This window comes from Notolabrus celidotus, chromosome 16, assembly GCF_009762535.1.
Source record: "Notolabrus celidotus isolate fNotCel1 chromosome 16, fNotCel1.pri, whole genome shotgun sequence".
NCBI lineage: Eukaryota > Metazoa > Chordata > Actinopteri > Labriformes > Labridae > Notolabrus > Notolabrus celidotus.
The window spans coordinates 5340610-5362712 of NC_048287.1; the positions used below are offsets into that span (position 1 = coordinate 5340610).

Sequence of the window (22103 nt, forward strand, 5' to 3'; positions counted from 1 at the left end):
GAACATGAACCACGTCTCATTTCAACTGAAGCCTCAATCACAGAGAGTTCAAGCAGACAGTTTTGAGTCCATGAAGGATTTCCTTTTTTTATTTTTCCAGAGTTGTGAATTTCACTTGGTGATTATTAACTCTGTTTACTCTTCATTATGATCTCCTAGTCCTCGGTAAATATTCAAAAGTTATCATTTAAACTCAGCTCTTTGGGGTCCTCCTTAATTCAATGTGGTCCAGGTTTAAATATAAACAGAGGGAGCTCAGGCTGTTGACTGGATTTAACTAAAAGACACAGTGTTGAGAAAAGCATGGAGGGATGTTTTCCACTGTGACTCAGATAGAAAACATAATCCCAGAATGAAGTCTAAAAATGTTACAGAAAGCAACACAGCCCTGTAGAGGATTGTCTTCTGGATAGATAAATACAATGAGGTACACAGCGCCTTGTTTTCACAGCTTTTTTTTTTTTTACCTAACAAGAGAAATCAAAAGCTGCACACTCGACTACAACCCCCAGGGTAAACATGCAAAGACCTCTGCAGACTGAGAAATACAAACAGGAGGAGGAGGAGTAACAACCTGACTCTGTTCAAAAACAGGCCATGTGGAGGAACTGACAGCTGCATTCCCTTTCCTAACAGTGAGATACGCTCTGTACACGAGGTCAGCTGATGTCAGCCTCTGTAGGTTTTAATTCCCACATGTAGGCGGCTTCTTTTACTTCTGTTTTCTTTCCGCTTTACAGGGTTTTTCACAGCTCCCTCCCCTGTGAGCAATCACTCCTCTGGTTTCTAAGTGCATTTGTGATATATGAGATGTTAATTTTTAAGCAGCAGCAGGAGAAGCGCGCTAAATGTATGGCCAGAGGGACACAGCAGTCAGTTGAGAGACAGATGATGTGTGATCCCTGTGCCTGGGTGAATCTGTATGCAAAGCACAACACCGTGCCGCTTTGGACTCGCTCTTTCAGAGTGCGCCTGACATTTCTCCTCCTCGTCCGCCTCCCCTCTCGCCCGCCTCCTCCCTCCTTCCCTCATCTCTGGACATAATAGAGAGTTAGCCCAGAGCACCTGCTGCCTGCTGCACACGCACAGCCGCCGTAAGACTCGTCTAAGATACAACAAATCAACCTCTACCTGCGGAGTGCCCAGGGGCTCTGTAGTAATATACAGAACATGTTGCTCAGTGCATGCAGGGAGCGAGGAGCAAGTAACAGCTTTAATGATGCGGTGCATGTTCTGCACTCGACATGCATGTAGGAGTGGGAGGCATGATCGCATACTCCTGCAGAATTCAGACTGTACTATTGTTGCCACCTTTAATGATTCAAATCATTCGTCTGGAGACATTAATCATCTGACATTGGATTATTTACAGATCTGCACTTGCTGTACATGTTTGCACAGAGTAACAGCACGGCAGGTTGAGAACTTTTAGCATTGAAAAGTTCCTCATAGTTCACCGATCATTAGGTAGAAACTGCAGCAACTGAAAGACATCTGAGCTGATTCCATCTCTACACTGCTCATTGTCGTTTATTTTATAACCTCTGTTTGGTTTCATCACTTCTTTGGTTTCAAAATGTAGCAGTTCTCTGGATTTAAGCATCCATCAGAAGAGAGTAACAAGTCATTTATACAGCACCCAAGCAGAACTACTTTATCTACCTGACCGCATCAAACTCCAGCGAACTCCAGCGGTCTCTTCAGTGTGGCAGAAACTCTCTCCCTCAGTCCTTATCATCCCCATCTTATCAATCTTTCCACTTCTCATATTTGGAATATATTGGAAGATATTCACTAACCTTCATACCCTGAGCCTTCCCACACAAACATTAACCCTCACAAGAAACACTTTTATTTATTTATTCATGTTTCTACATGTTTCTACATATACATGTATATATATCTACTTATTATTATTATTTTTTGTATTTAATATTAACCTCTTGAAATGAATAATTAGGAAACTGTCATTCAGCCGTATCTGTTTCATTATCTTTATTGATATAATATATTTATTTACTTTCCTATTATTATTATTATTATTATTATTATTATTATTATTTCTTTTCTCCCTCTTTCATTGCTTACTTTGTATTGGCTATTTCTGCTCTATTTTTTTTTTATAAACATCAATTGTTTTTCTTTGTTTTGTTTTGTTATCGCTGTTGTTGTTTTGTTTTGGTTCTGGCTCCCTGCTCATTTTAGGATTCATTTTAAGATTTTACTGTTTATTTTTAAATATTTAAATGGCATAGCTCCACCGTATATGTCCGACCTCCTGCAAAACTACACTCCTGCAAGGTCTTTGAGGTCTACTGGTCAGCAGCTTCTTGTGGTCCCTAAGGCCAGGCTGAAAACCAGGGGTGGCCGTGCCTTCTCAGCAGTGGCCCCCGACTTGTGGAACGAGCTTCCCCCCATGTTAGATCGTCCCCAACATTACTGACTTTTAAATCCCGTCTCAAAACATATTTTTACTCCTTGGCTTTTAACCCAGCGTGAGAGTTGTGTGGTCTCTGTCCCTGTCGGTTCTTTGATTGGATTTGTATTTGCTCTTAAAGTGTTTTTATTTTATTTTTTATATTACTTTTTTGTGTGTTTTTTAACTATTGCCAAAGTGTTTTATGTGTTTTATTATGATTTTTTAATTTATTCTATTTTATTTTCTGACAGCATTTTATGTTCTGTGTGTTTTAACTTATTTTACCTCACTGTGCAGCACTTTGATAAACTTGATTGTTTTTTTAAATGTGCTAAATAAATAAAGTGGACGGATTGAATTGGATTGTTTTTAACCTTGTTTTCCACTTTATTTTTATCATTATTATCATTATTATTATTATTATTATTATTATTATTATTATTATTATTATTATTATTATTATTATTGCTATTCTGTCTACTATCACTTTGTCACCATTTTCTTGTAAAGCACATTTCTTGCACAATAAGAAAAAAGAGAGTTAGCCCAGAGCACCTGCTGCTCTCATACTCCCCTGTCACTCTCCCTCCTCTCTCCTGGTGAACTTCTTTCTTTACTGGTTGACTTTTTGCATGTCTTTTGGCTGGGAACCGTTTGTTTAATAAACACACTAGCTTGAGAGAAAACCAGCGCTACAGTCGTTGTCCAGTGCAGTGAGAATGTTCATTGTAGCGACAGCAATGAAGCTGTCAGCAGTGGCTCCTTTCAGCTACCACACGTGTGCACAGACGTTTATGAAACATTGATGCTGCAGCAGTAATTAACAAGATGAGATGAGAGTCCATGACAGAACCTCAGTATCAAAGGTAAAGAAATCGAAAGTATCCGACATGATCTCAGTGGCAACAGGCCAGTTGCCTGGCAGCGAGCAATCAGCTGGCCTGCAGTGTGTCAATCAGGCCAGTTATAAAAAGGGATGGATGTTCTCATCGTTTTTACAGGTGCCTGGTTGTAATACAGTATTCCGCCAGACGGTGGCTATAGAGCGTCTTGAAGCTGTTTGCTAACCGCTTTAAGTAACAGAAGAAGAAGAATGCTAACTGCATTAAATAGCAAAAGGAGAAGAAAACTTTAGAGACAGTTGCAGCAATTTTCTCTGTTTCTGACTCTCACACTACTACACACTGATTTTTCTGGAGACTGAGCATGGCTGTAACATGTAAACACACACGCCACGCCGCGTCACAGAAACACCGACATAGAGATCGAGACAGACGCTGTCAGTGCCCGGTACTAGCAGCACCTCGTCCTGCTGCTGGTTAACACAAACGGGCCGTTAATGGGACAGGTGTATGTGTGTGTGATTATTTAAATAATCATTGAATAGATGCCAGTGATTATCGAATAGTATTTTGGCTTGACATGCCCATCCCTAGTTATAATGTGGAGCCTTGTTTCCATCTCTTCTGGTTAGGTCAACAGTCCATGCTTTTGATTGAGAACCAGAATTTTTCTTTCCACTGTGTCCACAACTCCCAGGCTTGCCTCACACAAAAATCCTGACGAAATCATTTATCAAATCTTAATAAAATCTAATTCTTATATTTGTCCTATAACTGCACTTTCTGTGCTCCGGTTCTATGCAGAACTTTGCATCCTCTCTGTGTCTCTATTTAAATCCTCTCCTGCAGCACACTGTGTGCTAACTTTCAAAGTGAACGAATGTCTGCAGGGTAGTGTTGTTTCAAATCGTTGACGGTGACAAATCTGAACTGTTTGGTGATTGGCGACATCATCTGACCACGACTGCCAAAGCCTCAGTCACAATATGTGAGAACTATTCTGCCAATGACACGTCCTCTGTTTTTGCTTCCTGGTCCACATGGCATCAGCCGAGGGTGTGAAATGCTCAGCATCACTTGATCACAGTGTGAACACTTCAAGTACGTGCGACCCTAAAGAACACAACTTCAGGCACAGAGCTCAGTGTTTCTCACTCATAGACGATAACTGGACCATGGATATAAAGCCCTATGATGCCAGCTGTATTAAACCCACTGCTTTCTTTCTTTTTTACATCTGTATGATTCAGACGATATCTGCATCTGATGACGTGCAGTTCTTGACACATGCTCAATGAACAGGTTGAAACGGCACATCTCAGGTTAAAGCTGGCTCAAGCTTGGACCAGCTCTTGGTGATGCTGCTATAAGCTCAGGCTGGAACTGACACACTGGGATCCTGTCTTTCCCTCTATCTCCTCTGCCTGTCTCTTACTTTAACTCTTCCTGTCCCATTAAAGTAACTAACCATAGACCTTTCTGGAGTCCCTGAGCTCCCTTGTCTCGTAGGTTCCTCTGAGTCGCTGCTGCTGTGGACGTGCCAGACTCCAGCTGCTACAACTACTACTATCCGTCTCACCACTATCATCTCTCTCTATTCCTCTCTCAAACACGGTCTTAGCAGATGTGTGTCTAACATGTGTCTGGTCCTGCTGGAGGTTTCTGCCTGTTAAAGGAAGTTTGTCCTTGCCGCTGTATAGTTAGAGCTGGCTCAGGCTTGGATCAGCTCTTAGTTATGCTGCTATAGGCTTAGACTGACAAACTGGGATCCTGTCTTTCCCTCTCTCTCCTCTCTTTGCCTGTCACTTACTTTAACTCCCCCTGTCCCTTTAAAGTTACTAACCATAGACCTTTCTGGAGTCCCTGTGCTCCCTTGTCTCGTAGGTTCCTCTGAGTCACTGCTGTGGACGTGCCAGACTCAAGCTGCTACAACTACTACTATCCGTCTCACCACTATGATCTCTCTCTCTCTGTTCATCTCCCTCTATCCCTCTCTCCAACACGGTCTCAGCAGATGTGTGTCTAACATGAGTCTGGTCCTGCTGGAGGTTTCTGCCTGTTAAAGGAAGTTTGACCTTGCCACTATAACTTGCTAAATGCTGCAAAGTGCTCTGCTCATGGTGGATTAAGATGAGATCAGACTGAGTCCTGTCTGTAAGATGGGACTGGATCTTATCCTGTCTTGATGTTGGGTCTTCGTTAATAATAGAACATAGAGTACGGTCTAGACCTACTCTGTTTGGAAAGAGTCTGAGGAGAACATTTGTTGGGATTTGGGCGCTTTATAAATAAAGATTGATTGATTGATTGATGTTAAAAATGAATGTTTTCATGCTGATGTCATTCTGCACTATCTTGGTTTTGGACTGTTGTGAAATGCTACCTCATTAACAAGTCCTCATCCATACCTGGATCACCTGTTGTGGTAACATCAGTATCAATATCAGGTGAAAGATTAGAAAAGTGAGTGGTGTTATTTTTGGAGTTTGATTCAACTTGCCGCTGATGCATAATATTGAAATTTCAGATACAAATAGGAAGAGAAACTTTGGTGTGTGCGTGTAAAATAAATAGATATAAATACATAAATGAATAAACAAATGAATAAATAAATAAGTTGGGCAGATAAAAGTGGTTTGTGAACAAAGCACTTTAAATATTTAAACTAACCTAAGAAGTAGAGTAATGTGATTCATTATTTTCAATACACACCTCCCCAGGTACAGCATTACTCTGAAACACTTGAGTTGTGTCACTATGTTGTATAATGTATGTATTCTGCTTTAAAACAGCATGGAATAACTACAAGTGCAAATGTTTTAATACATTAAAACGAGAAGCCCTTAAATATGTAGATTTGCTGAGTTTCTGTCCTTTTGTAAATCCTAAAAGCAGCGATTCTGTTCACGAATCAAAGAAACTTTTAACATTTTGATGTATTTTGAGTCAGTGAATTTAGGCAGACTGTGAGTAAAATTTCACCATGTAGTCCCTCTGGAATTGCTCATATTGGCACCCTTCCATTGCTGCCTGAACCGTCGCATGAAGAAAGACTTTGTGAGCAAAATGTGGAACAGTGAGAGAGAGAGAGAGAGAGAGAGAGAGAGAGAGAGAGAGAGAGAGAGAGAGAGAGAGAGAGAGAGAGAGAGAGAGAGATTTTGGTAGGTTACTTCTGTGAAGCGGTAGAACTGAGACCAAAGCGAGGGATGGGAAGAAATCAGAGGGGGATTACGAAGAGAAAAAAAAAAACATTCACTGAATAAATAGGATCAGAGCTGGAGAGAATAAAGAGAATGTCTTGCAGTCTTTCTCTCAGTCTCTTCTCTCCTTCTTTCTGTCTCTCCTTCTCTTGGAGCGTTTGTCTGTGTGTGTGTGTTTGTGTGTGTGTGTGTGTGTGCCGCTTGGGGAATGCAGCCTATATAGTGTATCAAACCGACATCAAGGAGATGGTGCACCACACATGCAGATGGCAAGGAGGAGAGACACAAACGCAGAGCTTCACAGAGGGCGACAGTCAGGAGTGTTACAGTGCAGACTGACTGACAGGTACAGTCGTCTGTTATGAGAGCGTTTCTCACACACGGAGGAAAGTGAAGCTTTACGACGGAGCTCCAGATGTGAGCACGAGGCGACACAGACTCTTTGTTGTTGACACATTAATAATTCAGGAGAGTTATTTTCATATTGTCAGCTGAGCTGCTGAGCACAGAACGCTACTAACAAACAAACAAACAAACAAACACAAATATTAGCAGTCAAACACCGCTGCCGGGTATTTTACACTCACCTTGAGTGGCGATGAAGTGATTTGATCGCTGGTAACCCTGCGAGGCAAAGATAGTAGAGAAAAGAGAGAAAAAGAGAGAGAAAGTTAATAATTACACAAGTCCATGATGAAGTGAGACTCAGGGACCTCTAACTCTCATTTCACCCCTCCCATCCATTCTCTTTCTCCATTTTCAGCCTCAAGTCATCTCTTATTCATTTCAGAGCCGGTTTTGATGTCAGCGCTCTGCTAAATTTCGGCTCTGCTTTTGACTGAAGATATTTCTGTGGTCGCGAAAACTAATAAGCACCGTGCTATAGGCTGATGACGCTCTCGTAAGAAAATTCATTAGCATGTTTGACGAGCCGAATTCTGTGCACTTTTTAGGCTCTGAGTTTGGGTTGGAGGATGGCACTCGAATGATAATGCACAGAGGAATGGCATTAATTCAAGTTTTTCTCTGTCTGTCTCTGAGCCAGGTCATTACATGCAGAGTGAGGGGAGCTGCATTTCAAAGGCAGACCCGGCTTGCGGTGCTTTGCATGCAGCCAAGGCTGCTGATCAAAGGGAGATTGACAAGTGAGGGATCTCCAGCTCCGGGAGTAATTCTACCTGAGTGACACTGACTGATCAGGCTGTCTCATTCGGCCCAGTCTGGCATCAGTGCCGTTATGATACAGTGTGCACAGTCAGGAAGGCTGTTAGCACTGTGCAGGCCCTCCGCCATGCTAACCCTGAGCGCTGAATGCAAAGCAGCCAAGCATGATGGATACATAGACTAGAGATTAGTGCTGTCTCTCATCGCTCACAGGTAAAACGATTCCTACTGTTGTATAAGGTAAACATTTGTACAAATACTGTACACACACACGCGCCCACACACACACACACACACACACTGGTGTACGCACTATTCAGCCAGGCAGGCACACAAATTACATTGCATAACTGTCATGCCACAGAGGGGAGTTGAGATGGATGGCTATCGCTATGAAATAGTGCAGCGACCCTCATTCCCATGAGCCTCTATTGCTTCGTTTTCCAGGGCCGACAAGTTTCCTGTCTGTCACCTTGGCAACCACATTTTCCAGCAGCAGGCAAGCAGAAAAACATGAAGCAATGAGAATCCACAATGTATCAGAAAGAAAAACAGAACATGCAGAGTCGTTACAGAGACGTGGAAAGTTTCTCAATTCTCTCCGAACGAGGGAAAAACAACTTTCAATTTGTTTCGCTTTGACAAATTTGGCTCACTCTAACTACAACCTGTGACGAGTTGGTGAGAGTCTGACCTTGGTGTGTGCGAGTAAATGAAAATCAGTGCACAAATTTAATATGCCTCTCAGATTCACTTCAAGAAGTCCTGATGAAACTTTTAATGCTAATGGAAGCCGTCCTCCCTGAGACTACCGCGGGGTACTAAAGGGAGTTCTGAGGCTGCCTCCTCTATAATGAATGACATCAGGGGTTTAGCAACACCTGGCGTTTCCTGAGTCCAACTGAGGGCTCAAGACATTTAAATGACTTAAAGCCTGCAAGTCAGCAGCACTGAAAGTGAATCAGATAGGATTTAGTAACTCTGGATGTTTCACTGTACCTGAGCTCACTTTAAGGCCTGAAATAACCAGAGTTTTGTGAAACCTGGCAACAGATTAATAGTTTGTTAGTGTGTTTTCCTGAGCTCAGAAAATCACAGTTAAAGCTGCATGTCTTTATATTCATATTTCAAGACTTGATGTGCTGTGGAGTTATGTGAGTAGGCGGACCACTTAGTGAGCACTACGAGCAAAATCCTGTCCAAAAATGCTTTCACCCACTTAATATCGTTGATGAAGCACGCTGTTTTTCAAATTAAGACTTCTATTTACGCTGTTTTCACACTTGTTTAAACATGTGAACATTTATTGTATAATTTCCACCCTCAAGCAATCTCACTATCCTCCCTCACTGACTGGGGTTAAGAGAGTTGCATCTCTTCAAAGAAAGGCAGAGGATGTAGCTTCACGACAATGGATGCCGTCGTTTCACAGGTTATGATTGTTTCAACAAAGAGCACACTCCCTGATTTTATAGCTGCCTGACCACCGGCACATGGAGGCAAATGTCGCAAAGGAAGGCCAACAACTAGAAGATACTCTCATTGAAGCAGTCGAAATACATTCAGATTCAAAGAGATCTGTAATGGCTACATCATTTGTAAACCTCTGCTTTGCTGCTGCTCAAACTAGGAAGGACTTTTTGAAAATATTCAAATATTGGTTCATTTAAAAAAAAAAAATGATAGCTGTAATGCACTACAACTAGAACAGGTTGACTGCAGCCTTTCTGTCAAAAAGATCTGTGAAGAACATTTTAAAAAATTAACAAAATTGAAGGCAAGTACAAACTATGCCAGGTAAAACTAGCATAACATACACTACCAGTCAAAAGTTTGGAAACACCTTCTCATTCAAGGGTTTGTATTTATTTTAATGATTTGAAGCACTGTAGATTAATACTGAAGACATCAAAACTATGAAAGAACATATATGGAATTATTTAATTTTTTAAAAAGTGTTAAACAAAGCAGAATATGTTTTATATTTTAGATTCTGTAAAGTAGCCCCCTTTTTCCTTCATGACAGCTTGGATTCTAATTAACATGAGCCTTGTCAAGAGTTCATTTGTAGAATGACTTGCCTTCTTAATGTGTTTGAGACCATCAGTTGTGATGTTCAGAGGTAGGGTTAGCACACAATGGATAGCCCTATTTGACTACTGTTGTAATCCAGATTATGGCAAAACCAGATTATTTCATAGTTTTGATGTCTTCAGTATTAATCTACAATGTTGAAAATAATTAAAATAAATAAAAACCATTGAATGAGAGGGTGTGTCCAAACTTTTGACTGGTAGTGTACATTAATATTCTGGATGTTTTAAATTACAGACATCTTTTATTTTGAAAATCGTTGGTACATTCCTCTTTCGTCAGAATCTGCTGTTTGTAATTTTATTTATACAATGTTGAAAATAATTAAAATAAATAAAAACCATTGAATGAGAAGGTGTGTCCAAACTTTTGACTGGTAATGTACATTAATACCATGGCTGTTTTATATTTTTATATAACAGATGTCTTTTATTTTGAAAATCGTTGGTACATTCCTCTTTCATCAGAATCTGCTGTTTGTAATTTGTTTCTGGTAAAAATGTTCCATCGCTTGTAAAAGTGTTTCTGATTGTGTAAATTTGTTTTGGCCTTGGCAAAACTATTTTGATAATGTAATTTAATTTTATAAAATGTAAAAAAAAAACTTGTGTCCATACTTTTGACTGGTAGTGTATATCTACTACAACTCTGCAAAAGGAGCAAGGCACCCAGCAGGAGAGGGGAGTGATTGTTCCTTCACGCACAGTCAGGGTCTGACAGGGTAACTTTCTTTCCAACAAGCTAACTGTACAACAACAATAATTATAACTCTAACAGGCAGTTCACACTTTCTCTGACTTTCTAGCAGGTATTAATGTTTGCAATCATAACTTGCAGCTTACAAACTTTGATCTTTTAGCTGTCTCTATCACTATTCCAAAGTCGGCTGGCAATTAAATACTAAGTCACCAACCTTTCAGCAGACTGAACAGGAAAGTCAATAAGTGTTGCTGCATCATTTTTTGGTTCTCTTCTGTGAGATGCTTGAATATTGGCTTCCAGAAAAGTGGGTCCCTATCAATTCTTGCTCTTGTGTGCATCATGCTTTGAATTTATTTTCTCCACCATGTTGTGATTATATTCTGGCTTTCAACTAAGTTGCTCGACCTGACCTTGTCTACACTCCCCTGTGTGTGTGCCCTGTGTGTGGCGTACTATCAGCCCTTTCATAGGACAGTCTGATGTTGAGCAAGAACTCCAGGCGAGCATCTGGCTATGGATGAAAGAGGACAGAGAGACTGCTGAACTAAGTTTGGAGGAAAAATTAACTCAGGGGAAAAGTGATGGCTAAAAGGCAGACAGGCTCAGCAGCTCAAAGCGAGGAAAGGGAAGGAAGATCAGCTGCTGGTGGGAAGCCATGGAGGGCTGGCAGGGACAGCGAGAAGGGGCAGCATGAAAAAGAATCAGAGATGGAAAGAGAAGAGAAGCAAGGTACTTACTTCCCTGTTTATCCGAATCTAAGAGATGCCAAAAGGTTGAAAACGGGGGGACGGAAAACAGAGAAAGAGAAAGAAGGAAAGTAGGGAGGGAAACAAGAGCTAGTTATTGTGATTAAAGACCAGGAAAAGACGGTAATGAAATGGTTAGAGAGCAGCTTGCCTTGAGGACCTGTGGAGAGAATAATGTTCAGAAGCCTTTAATCCCCATGTTTCTCTGCAAATGACATTTCATAAATTATACTCAGCAGCTACAATGCTGAGATCTGGAAACACGTTTGATGCTGAACAGTGCGATGATCAGACAGGCTTTCAACAAGTCAGTCCTTTATCCAGATCATCCAAAGCACTTATTACGGAGGTCAAAGCAAGAGTGAGGACACCATAGTTCTTGCAATAACCCCTCAATGCACAAATAATTCAATGTAAACAAGGTCAGAGCTGCAGGAAGTAGGTGTTAACTTGAATGGAAGTTTACAGCTCATTGTTTTCCTGCCAAATCCGTCAGGTTAAAATCCCAGTTTGTAAATAATCTATCAGATTGTATGACCGCCTGTGTTTCTTAAAAGGCCTCTGGTCTATGTATAGTACTTTTCTTTAAGAAAACCCTCCAGAGCAGCCTCTAAATGAAGGCCCCCAAAGACAACACTTCCTCACACCCTCCATTTTCTCCCCAGGAAAGCACATTGAACAATGATTCAATCACAAAACATGTGTGATGTGTAAGGTTCATACACCAATCTCTGCCAGATTCTAGTCAAAGAATAATCAGGTGATTTTCTTAAGTTAGTTTAATTAAAAAACAGTTTTTGTGTCATATGTAAGGTTTCATAAGGAAGTGGTGTTTAACAAATAGTTAAAAAAGTGTGATTTTGATTTAGTTTTTATTCATTCTGCATCACATCATTGTACATTTAAACAAGAGTAATATTGTAATGAGTTTTTCAGAAATTCCTGAAATGAACTGAGTATAAATAAAATTTTACCTCTTGGGAACTACAAGGCAAGTGGTTGGAAAATGTGTCCAGTAGGTCAGGGGTTCCCAAAGTGTGGGTAGGGACCCCCTGGGGGGTGCGAGACACACATGGGGGGGTTCTGAGATGTCTTCCAGAATTATTATTTTTTTAATGATCTAAAAATGGTACATTTTACCCATGATAGTAAAAAAATATTGACAAAAGTAGTAGCTCAACTTGAAATAAAACCTTGAAAATAGAAAATGCAATGACATTTCTGCCTCTGTTTGTTGCCAGATGACTCCTAAGATTAGGGTTAGTAAACACATCCACATGCTCTTATAGGTAGGCACATTTTCTGCAGACCAGCTAAATGAAGCCACATTAAATCACCTTGAGGGACAGTGGGTGTCGCGTGTCTTCGGCACCTATATTTTGGGGGTCGCGGGCTGAAAAGTTTGGGAACCCAAACAGTGATTCTTCTTCATTCAGCAACATACCGCCAGTGATGATAACCATCTTTTGAAAACATTAAATATTGATATTGGGCTATACAATTAGCATATGGTAATGCCATTCAACCAAAAGGTTCATAGTTACCCTTTTTCTACCGAGGCAGTATCAGGGCCGGTTCGTAGCCGGTGCTCAATTTAGAACAATTTTTTTTGTGTTTCGCCTGCAAGAGAACTGGCTCCCGGCCAGGAAAACAGGTTCCAGAGCTGCACCAACTCTCAGCTGGTCTAGAACCTACGTCAGGGGCAAGGGGTGAAGTTGCCGTCCATGTAAAGCACGACGAGTAGCACAGGAGAGTTGGTAAAGTTGGATAAGTTCTCTTTGGGACCTTGTGTGATTACGAAAAGCCAGGAGCAACACCAGCAAGCGTGCTACGTTGTCCACCATTGCTGTTATTGGGAGGGAAAGTTCGCGGTAACGCTGCTGGTAAAAAGCGGTCACGTAGAAGTGACGTCATGGGTGGAAAAACAAACTGGTGCTGAGTTGGTTCACAAGTTGAACCAGCTCTGAACCAGCACAAGCACCAGCCCTGAACTAGAACAAGGATTGCGTTGGTCCAAAAGGGGTAAGAAAGGGCTGCTAGTGTTTTTTTTAGCTGGTTGTCACCTGCCATAAACCGAAGGGAAGAAGAAGCAGAAGAAGAAGACGCAGGATCCAGCTAGCTAGCTAGCTTTCACCACAGTGGGGCTTCTACTGCAGAAATGTAGTGGAGTAGCTTGCTTTCATCCATCATCTCCTCAGACATGATGGATGAAAGCAAGCTACTCCACTACATTTCTGCACCACTTTGGGGTGTTTGAGTTTTGTAAAAAAGACGGGGTGTTTATGTGTTTATGTGTTTATGTGTTTACGCTCACACGCAGAAGAAGAAGAAGGACGGCGAGTTTTCGTTTGATTAGAAGTTTCTCTCACGGGGCTGGTACAGCAGATAAAACAGAACTTTGAACATCATTAGAAAGTTTTCCATAAATATCCCAAAAATATCATTATCAGGATTTTTTTGGGTCATGATAATTATGAAAATCTGGTATTGTGTCAGCTCTAATGGATACTTCAGGTTGACAATGTGAATAAACTGATTATCCTGTCCCTTCAGACACAAAGGAAGACAAAGACAAAAGATAATTTGTCTGCCATAAAAAGAAATTAAGCTTCTCAGTGTCTCTGCTTAGCCATGAAAACTCCTTCTTCCCATTCTTACATTAATTTCTTCCAAACAAATTATCGTTGTGACGGACGGTCCAATCTTTTCTTGAGCACCAGAGCAAAAAAAGACCACCCGACATCGGTTGTGTAGAAACAAACGATACATATTTTAAGAGTTAAGTGTGGATGATCTCACGTTCGTTTGAAATCTGTCCACAACAGACTGCAAAGAAAGGAGCGACCAAAGATTTGACCCAAAAATAAAACTATCATGGCTCCCAAAGTCATAACAAAAACATGAAATCTGAGTGTGAAGAAGAGGATAGGGCGGTGGAAGCTTTCAGGTTAACCTTTAAAAATAGCAACGCTCCTTTTCTCTGCACCTTGGCATCTTCCATGAATCATTGGACTCGTTTCACTGCACTGTTGTGAGCCAGGGGTCTTGGCATGACATGCAGGCAGTGCTGTAGACGGCACAGTTAATGACATAAAGGTCCTCGGAGCGGTGGTACTAATGGAGCCCTCATGGAGCACTAAAGGGGATAAAGTGGCCCTGCTGAGCCTTGTGAGCTTTGACGTTCTGCCTTAACAAGCACCACCCACATACGCTGAGTCAGGCACCCGCTGCAGATCCTCTTTCTACTTTGCATTTCCTTTTGTGCAGCAAACAGTGAAAACAAAGGATGTGATTGATCATTCAGGGAACATACGGACTGGTGTCATACCCTGCAATGAGGGCTTCAGCAGGTAGGTCCAAAAACAGAGTCCAGAGTGATACGAGTATTTCACTGTCACCCTTAAGTGACCCTTCCACCGTGAGTGAGCAGCTGAGCCCAGACCTCAGGCCTGCACTGAAGGAAAAAGTGAAAGTGTTGGTCCAATTGATGCAAAAAAGCTGGGATTGGATCTGGCAGGAGTGCATACTACTGCAGGGACAGGAGAGACTCCCTGAGACTCTCACTCAAGCAGAACTGTAGGTGAGATCAAAATATCTGAAGGTAGATGAAAGGATCAGCCACGTTTTATTGGGTCCAATTGCAGCGCAAAGTCGCCTTACGAAAGCATCTGGATGATTCATGTGGCTCGGTGCTCTGAGCTTATGGGCTCTTGTAGGATCTTCAGGGTTGCTGCAATAAAATCTCGACTCAAAGCCCTGCATGTAGGGGCACACACGGATAAAACGCTGCGTTATGAGATTCTAAATGACAGATGGGTTCTGAGTAAAAGAGAGCTTGACATAACCTCACACAGTATGTGGAGATGATCAAGCACCCGGGTCAACTGCAACAATAACAGTAGACTTGTGCAAGCTGTTGAGAGGGAGCAGAGGGATCAGCAAAGATAGAGAAGAAGTAGGAGAAGGAGAAGATGAGAGTGAAGGAGACTTACGTCTATGTAGTTGGCATTGACATAATCAGAGCTGGGGTCGGCAAGCAGAGAGTGGAGCTTCACTCGATGGCGATCATCTGAAATGAATGAAGGAGCATTTAGGGCTAAATATGAAACAACAAAACCTTTTAACTCCATCGGTCAATACATCCAGTTTTATTTATAACACAGAAGATATTAGATTGAGATATGACACAGAATCCTCCACTTCCATGGACTGCAACTGGTTCAGATCGAACAACCTCACCTCTAAAGCTAATATGAATTCAAAATAGAACTTTAATGGGTAAAGAAAATATAAAAGAATAAGAAACTGAAGTAAAATTAGAATAAAGAAATAAATACATGAAACCACTTATTATTATCATCATCAAAAATATAGAAATATAATTATAACAATGATGATAATAATAATAACTAGAAAGGTTGCATTTCCTGAAAGCAAATGCGTTGAAATGCTGAAGCTGAAGGCTGAAAGCTGTGAAACACAGCTGAACATGTGGAAGATTAGTAGAAGTAGTTGAATTAGTGGAAGTGGAAGGATTAGAAAATGTAGAAGGAGAGGAAGTTGAAGAAGTTGAAGAAGTGGAAAAAGGAGAAGAAGTTGAAGGAGTGGAAAATTTAGAAGTGGAAAAAGGTGAAGGAGTGGAAAAATGTAGAAAAAGGAGAAGAAGTGAAAAAGGAGAAGAAGTGAATAAAGTGGAAAAATGTAGGAAAATGTAGAAAAAGGAGAAAAAGTGAAAAAGGAGAAGAAGTGAATAAAGTGGAAAAATTAAAAAAGAAGTTGAAGTGTTAGAAGTATTAGCACCTATAAACTGCTTGACAAGCTATGGAAATGTATTACCTGTGTGTGTGTGTGTGTGTGTGTGCTTGTGTGTGTGTGTGTGTGTGTGTGTGTGTGTGTGTGTGTGTGTGTGTGTGTGTGTGTGTGTGTGTCTGCGTGCTTGTGTTTGTCACTCACTGATGAGGTCATCTGAATCACCTGTGTGTGTGTGTGTGTGTGTGTATGTGTCTTTGTGTTTGTCACTCACTGATGAGGTCATTTGAATCACCTATGTGTATATGTGTGTCTGTGTATGTTTTTGTGTGTTTGTGTGTGTGTGTGTTTTATTACTCACTGATGAGGTCTTCTGAATCACCTGTGTGTGAATGTGTGTCTGTGCGTGTGTGTCTGTGTGTGTGTGTTTGTGTGTGTGTGCATGCGTGCTTGTGTTTGTCAATCACTGATGAGGTCATCTGAATTACCTGTGTGTGTTTGAGTATGTGTGTGTGTGCATGTCTTTGTGTCAGTCAGAACTGACGAGGTCATCTGAATCACCTGTGTCTCTAACTGTCATTAACTGTTTCCATTGTGATGGGACCAGCTGTGTAACTGCTGTGGGACAGTTGATTTAGAATGGGATTCATGGAGTAAATTAGGGTCTACATATGTCCACACTGTGCAATAACCGTAATAGCTATCAGAAAAAGGATCAAACCGTGAGCATCAGAAGACTCTGATGAACACAGTGATGTGTTTTTCATGTCTGTACAGTCAGAAATGTAGTCAGGGCAGCGAGTTAAGAAAAGTGAAACTTTTGCTGCCCTCCAGAAATTTTTAACATTACGGCAGATGGCCGAGCAGAGAGACTTTCTCTGACAGTTGGTGACCTGCTGGCTCAACGGTACAATCTTTTGCTTTGGTTACCTCTTTGACAGAAGCAGGAGAAGACAGGGAACGTTTTGATGTCTTATTTGTGTATGTGGAGTAAAATTTGTGGATTTTATGGCAATTTTTCCAGAGGCCATGTCCCATTTTTTTTCCAGCCTGCCCACTCTAAGTTTTGAACCTCTCACTCTGCTCACCAGAGTTCCACCCCATACACACCAATGTTAAAGTGAGGAAAGAGCTGAAATTTGATGAATTTTTGAACAGTGAAATCTGTGAAACTGTGAAAGGTATCAAAAAAGTGAAACATGTGTAGATAGCTGAAAGTCTTGTGAACAGTTTAAAGTTTGAATGGAGTGTATTAGTGAAAGTATGCTGAAGCTATGAGCTGTAGTAGTTGAAGAAGTTGAAGTGGATTTGAAGATTCCGCCCCATCTGTTTCAATGTTAAAATAAAGTTTGAATAAAGTTGAATAATTCAAAAAGTATAAGGGTTGAATATGTGAGAAGATATAGCCTGAAAGTGGAGAAGGAGCTGAAGAGTTTAAAAGTTGAACGGTTAAAATCGGTCAAAATTTGAAGGCTGTGAAAGGCGTAACGGAAAGTGGAATAATAATAATAACTAGAAAGGTTGCATTTCCTGAAAGCAAATGCGTTGAAATGCTGAAGCTGAAGGCTGAAAGCTGTGAAACACAGCTGAACATGTGGAATAGTAGTAGAAGTAGTTGAATTAGTGGAAGTAGAAGGATTAGAAAATGTAGAAGGAGAGGAAGTTGAAGAAGTTGAAGAATTGGAAAAAGGAGAAGAAGTTGAAGGAGTGGAAAATTTAGAAGTGGAAAAAGGTGAAGGAGTGGAAAAATGTAGAAAAAGGAGAAGAAGTGAAAAAGGAGAAGAAGTGAATAAAGTGGAAAAATGTAGGAAAATGTAGAAAAAGGAGAAAAAGTGAAAAAAGAGAAGAAGTGAATAAAGTGGAAAAATTAAAAAAGAAGTTGAAGTGTTAGAAGTATTAGCACCTATAAACTGCTTGACAAACTATGGAAATGTCTTACCTGTGTGTGTGTGTTTGTGTGTGTGTGTGTGTGTGTGTGTGTGTGTGTGTGTGTGCTTGTGTGTTTGTGTGTGTGTGTGTGTGTGTGTGTGTGTCTGCGTGCTTGTGTTTGTCACTCACTGATGAGGTCATTTGAATCACCTATGTGTATATGTGTGTCTGTGTATGTTTGTGTCTGTGTGTGTGTGTGTGTGTTTGTGTTTTATTACTCACTGATGAGGTCATCTGAATCACCTGTGTGTGAATGTGTGTCTGTGTGTGTGTCTGTGTGTGTGTGTTTGTGTGTGTGTGCATGCGTGCTTGTGTTTGTCAATCACTGATGAGGTCATCTGAATTACCTGTGTGTGTTTGAGTATGTGTGTGTGTACGTGTGTCTTTGTGTCAGTCAGAACTGACGAGGTCATCTGAATCACCTGTGTCTCCAACTGCCATTAACTGTTTCCATTGTGATGGGACCAGCTGTGTAACTGCTGTGGGACAGTTGATTAAGAATGGGATTCATGGAGTAAATTAGGCTCTACATATGCCAACACTGTGCGATAACCGTAATAGCTATCAGAAAAAGGATCAAACCGTGAGCATCAGAAGACTCTGATTAACACAGTGATGTGTTTTTCATCTCTGTACAGTCAGAAATGCAGTCAGGGCAGCGAGTTAAGAAAAGTGAAATGTGTGCTGCCCTCCAGAAATATTTAACATTACGGCAGATGGCCGAGCAGAGAGACTTTCTCTGACAGTTGGTGACCTGGTGGCTCAATGGTACAATCTTTGGCTTTGGTTACCTCTTTAACAGAAGCAGGAGAAGACAGGGAACGTTTTGATGTCTTATTTGTGTATGTGGAGTGAAATTTGTGGATTTTCTGGCAATTTTTCCAGAGGCCATGTCCCATTTTTTTTCCAGCCTGCCCACTCTAAGTTTTGAACCTCTCACTCTGCCCACCAGAGTTCCACCCCATACACACCAATGTTAAAGTGAGGAAAGAGCTGAAATTTGATGAATTTTTGAACGGTGAAATCTGTGAAACTGTGAAAGGTATCAAAAAAGTGAAATAAGTGTAGATAGCTGAAAGTCTTGTGAACAGTTTAAAGTTTGAATGGAGTCTATAAGTGAAAGTATGCTGAAGCTATGAGCTGTAGTAGTTGAAGAAGTTGAAGTGGATTTGAAGATTCCGCCCCATCTGTTTCAATGTTAAAATAAAGTTTGAATAAAGTTGAATAATTCAAAAAGTATAAGGGTTGAATATGTGAAAAGATATAGCCTGAAAGTGGAGAAGGAGCTGAAGAGTTGAAAAGTTGAACGGTTAAAATCGGTCAAAATTTGACCGATTTTACCTCTAAAGCTAATATGAATTCAAAATAGAACTTTAATGGGTAAAGAAAATATAAAAGAATAAGAAACTGAAGTAAAATTAGAATAAAGAAATAAATACATGAAACCACTTATTATTATCATCATCAAAAATATAGAAATATAATTATAACAATGATGATAATAATAATAACTAGAAAGGTTGCATTTCCTGAAAGCAAATGCGTTGAAATGCTGAAGCTGAAGGCTGAAAGCTGTGAAACACAGCTGAACATGTGGAAGATTAGTAGAAGTAGTTGAATTAGTGGAAGTGGAAGGATTAGAAAATGTAGAAGGAGAGGAAGTTGAAGAAGTTGAAGAAGTGGAAAAAGGAGAAGAAGTTGAAGGAGTGGAAAATTTAGAAGTGGAAAAAGGTGAAGGAGTGGAAAAATGTAGAAAAAGGAGAAGAAGTGAAAAAGGAGAAGAAGTGAATAAAGTGGAAAAATGTAGGAAAATGTAGAAAAAGGAGAAAAAGTGAAAAAGGAGAAGAAGTGAATAAAGTGGAAAAATTAAAAAAGAAGTTGAAGTGTTAGAAGTATTAGCACCTATAAACTGCTTGACAAGCTATGGAAATGTATTACCTGTGTGTGTGTGTGTGTGTGTGTGCTTGTGTGTGTGTGTGTGTGTGTGTGTGTGTGTGTGTGTGTGTGTGTGTGTGTGTGTGTGTGTGTGTGTCTGCGTGCTTGTGTTTGTCACTCACTGATGAGGTCATCTGAATCACCTGTGTGTGTGTGTGTGTGTGTGTATGTGTCTTTGTGTTTGTCACTCACTGATGAGGTCATTTGAATCACCTATGTGTATATGTGTGTCTGTGTATGTTTTTGTGTGTTTGTGTGTGTGTGTGTTTTATTACTCACTGATGAGGTCTTCTGAATCACCTGTGTGTGAATGTGTGTCTGTGCGTGTGTGTCTGTGTGTGTGTGTTTGTGTGTGTGTGCATGCGTGCTTGTGTTTGTCAATCACTGATGAGGTCATCTGAATTACCTGTGTGTGTTTGAGTATGTGTGTGTGTGCATGTCTTTGTGTCAGTCAGAACTGACGAGGTCATCTGAATCACCTGTGTCTCTAACTGTCATTAACTGTTTCCATTGTGATGGGACCAGCTGTGTAACTGCTGTGGGACAGTTGATTTAGAATGGGATTCATGGAGTAAATTAGGGTCTACATATGTCCACACTGTGCAATAACCGTAATAGCTATCAGAAAAAGGATCAAACCGTGAGCATCAGAAGACTCTGATGAACACAGTGATGTGTTTTTCATGTCTGTACAGTCAGAAATGTAGTCAGGGCAGCGAGTTAAGAAAAGTGAAACTTTTGCTGCCCTCCAGAAATTTTTAACATTACGGCAGATGGCCGAGCAGAGAGACTTTCTCTGACAGTTGGTGACCTGCTGGCTCAACGGTACAATCTTTTGCTTTGGTTACCTCTTTGACAGAAGCAGGAGAAGACAGGGAACGTTTTGATGTCTTATTTGTGTATGTGGAGTAAAATTTGTGGATTTTATGGCAATTTTTCCAGAGGCCATGTCCCATTTTTTTTCCAGCCTGCCCACTCTAAGTTTTGAACCTCTCACTCTGCTCACCAGAGTTCCACCCCATACACACCAATGTTAAAGTGAGGAAAGAGCTGAAATTTGATGAATTTTTGAACAGTGAAATCTGTGAAACTGTGAAAGGTATCAAAAAAGTGAAACATGTGTAGATAGCTGAAAGTCTTGTGAACAGTTTAAAGTTTGAATGGAGTGTATTAGTGAAAGTATGCTGAAGCTATGAGCTGTAGTAGTTGAAGAAGTTGAAGTGGATTTGAAGATTCCGCCCCATCTGTTTCAATGTTAAAATAAAGTTTGAATAAAGTTGAATAATTCAAAAAGTATAAGGGTTGAATATGTGAGAAGATATAGCCTGAAAGTGGAGAAGGAGCTGAAGAGTTTAAAAGTTGAACGGTTAAAATCGGTCAAAATTTGAAGGCTGTGAAAGGCGTAACGGAAAGTGGAATAATAATAATAACTAGAAAGGTTGCATTTCCTGAAAGCAAATGCGTTGAAATGCTGAAGCTGAAGGCTGAAAGCTGTGAAACACAGCTGAACATGTGGAATAGTAGTAGAAGTAGTTGAATTAGTGGAAGTAGAAGGATTAGAAAATGTAGAAGGAGAGGAAGTTGAAGAAGTTGAAGAATTGGAAAAAGGAGAAGAAGTTGAAGGAGTGGAAAATTTAGAAGTGGAAAAAGGTGAAGGAGTGGAAAAATGTAGAAAAAGGAGAAGAAGTGAAAAAGGAGAAGAAGTGAATAAAGTGGAAAAATGTAGGAAAATGTAGAAAAAGGAGAAAAAGTGAAAAAAGAGAAGAAGTGAATAAAGTGGAAAAATTAAAAAAGAAGTTGAAGTGTTAGAAGTATTAGCACCTATAAACTGCTTGACAAACTATGGAAATGTCTTACCTGTGTGTGTGTGTTTGTGTGTGTGTGTGTGTGTGTGTGTGTGTGTGTGTGTGTGTGCTTGTGTGTTTGTGTGTGTGTGTGTGTGTGTGTGTGTGTCTGCGTGCTTGTGTTTGTCACTCACTGATGAGGTCATTTGAATCACCTATGTGTATATGTGTGTCTGTGTATGTTTGTGTCTGTGTGTGTGTGTGTGTGTTTGTGTTTTATTACTCACTGATGAGGTCATCTGAATCACCTGTGTGTGAATGTGTGTCTGTGTGTGTGTCTGTGTGTGTGTGTTTGTGTGTGTGTGCATGCGTGCTTGTGTTTGTCAATCACTGATGAGGTCATCTGAATTACCTGTGTGTGTTTGAGTATGTGTGTGTGTACGTGTGTCTTTGTGTCAGTCAGAACTGACGAGGTCATCTGAATCACCTGTGTCTCCAACTGCCATTAACTGTTTCCATTGTGATGGGACCAGCTGTGT

At 40.6% G+C, this 22103-nt stretch overlaps 1 protein-coding gene across 5 annotated transcripts in view; it reads right to left on the minus strand.

Annotated features, from left to right (window-relative positions):
- The window catches only part of ptprua (protein tyrosine phosphatase receptor type Ua), a 334107-nt gene that overhangs the window by 40864 nt on the left and 271140 nt on the right, over positions 1-22103 (minus strand). For all 5 annotated transcript variants that reach the window (XM_034704890.1, XM_034704892.1, XM_034704887.1 and 2 more), the window contains 2 exons: positions 15160-15236; positions 7049-7085 (listed from right to left, as the gene is read on the minus strand). In XM_034704890.1, coding sequence (XP_034560781.1) covers positions 7049-7085; positions 15160-15236 — 114 coding nt within the window. The remainder of the gene's footprint in view (positions 1-7048; positions 7086-15159; positions 15237-22103) is intronic.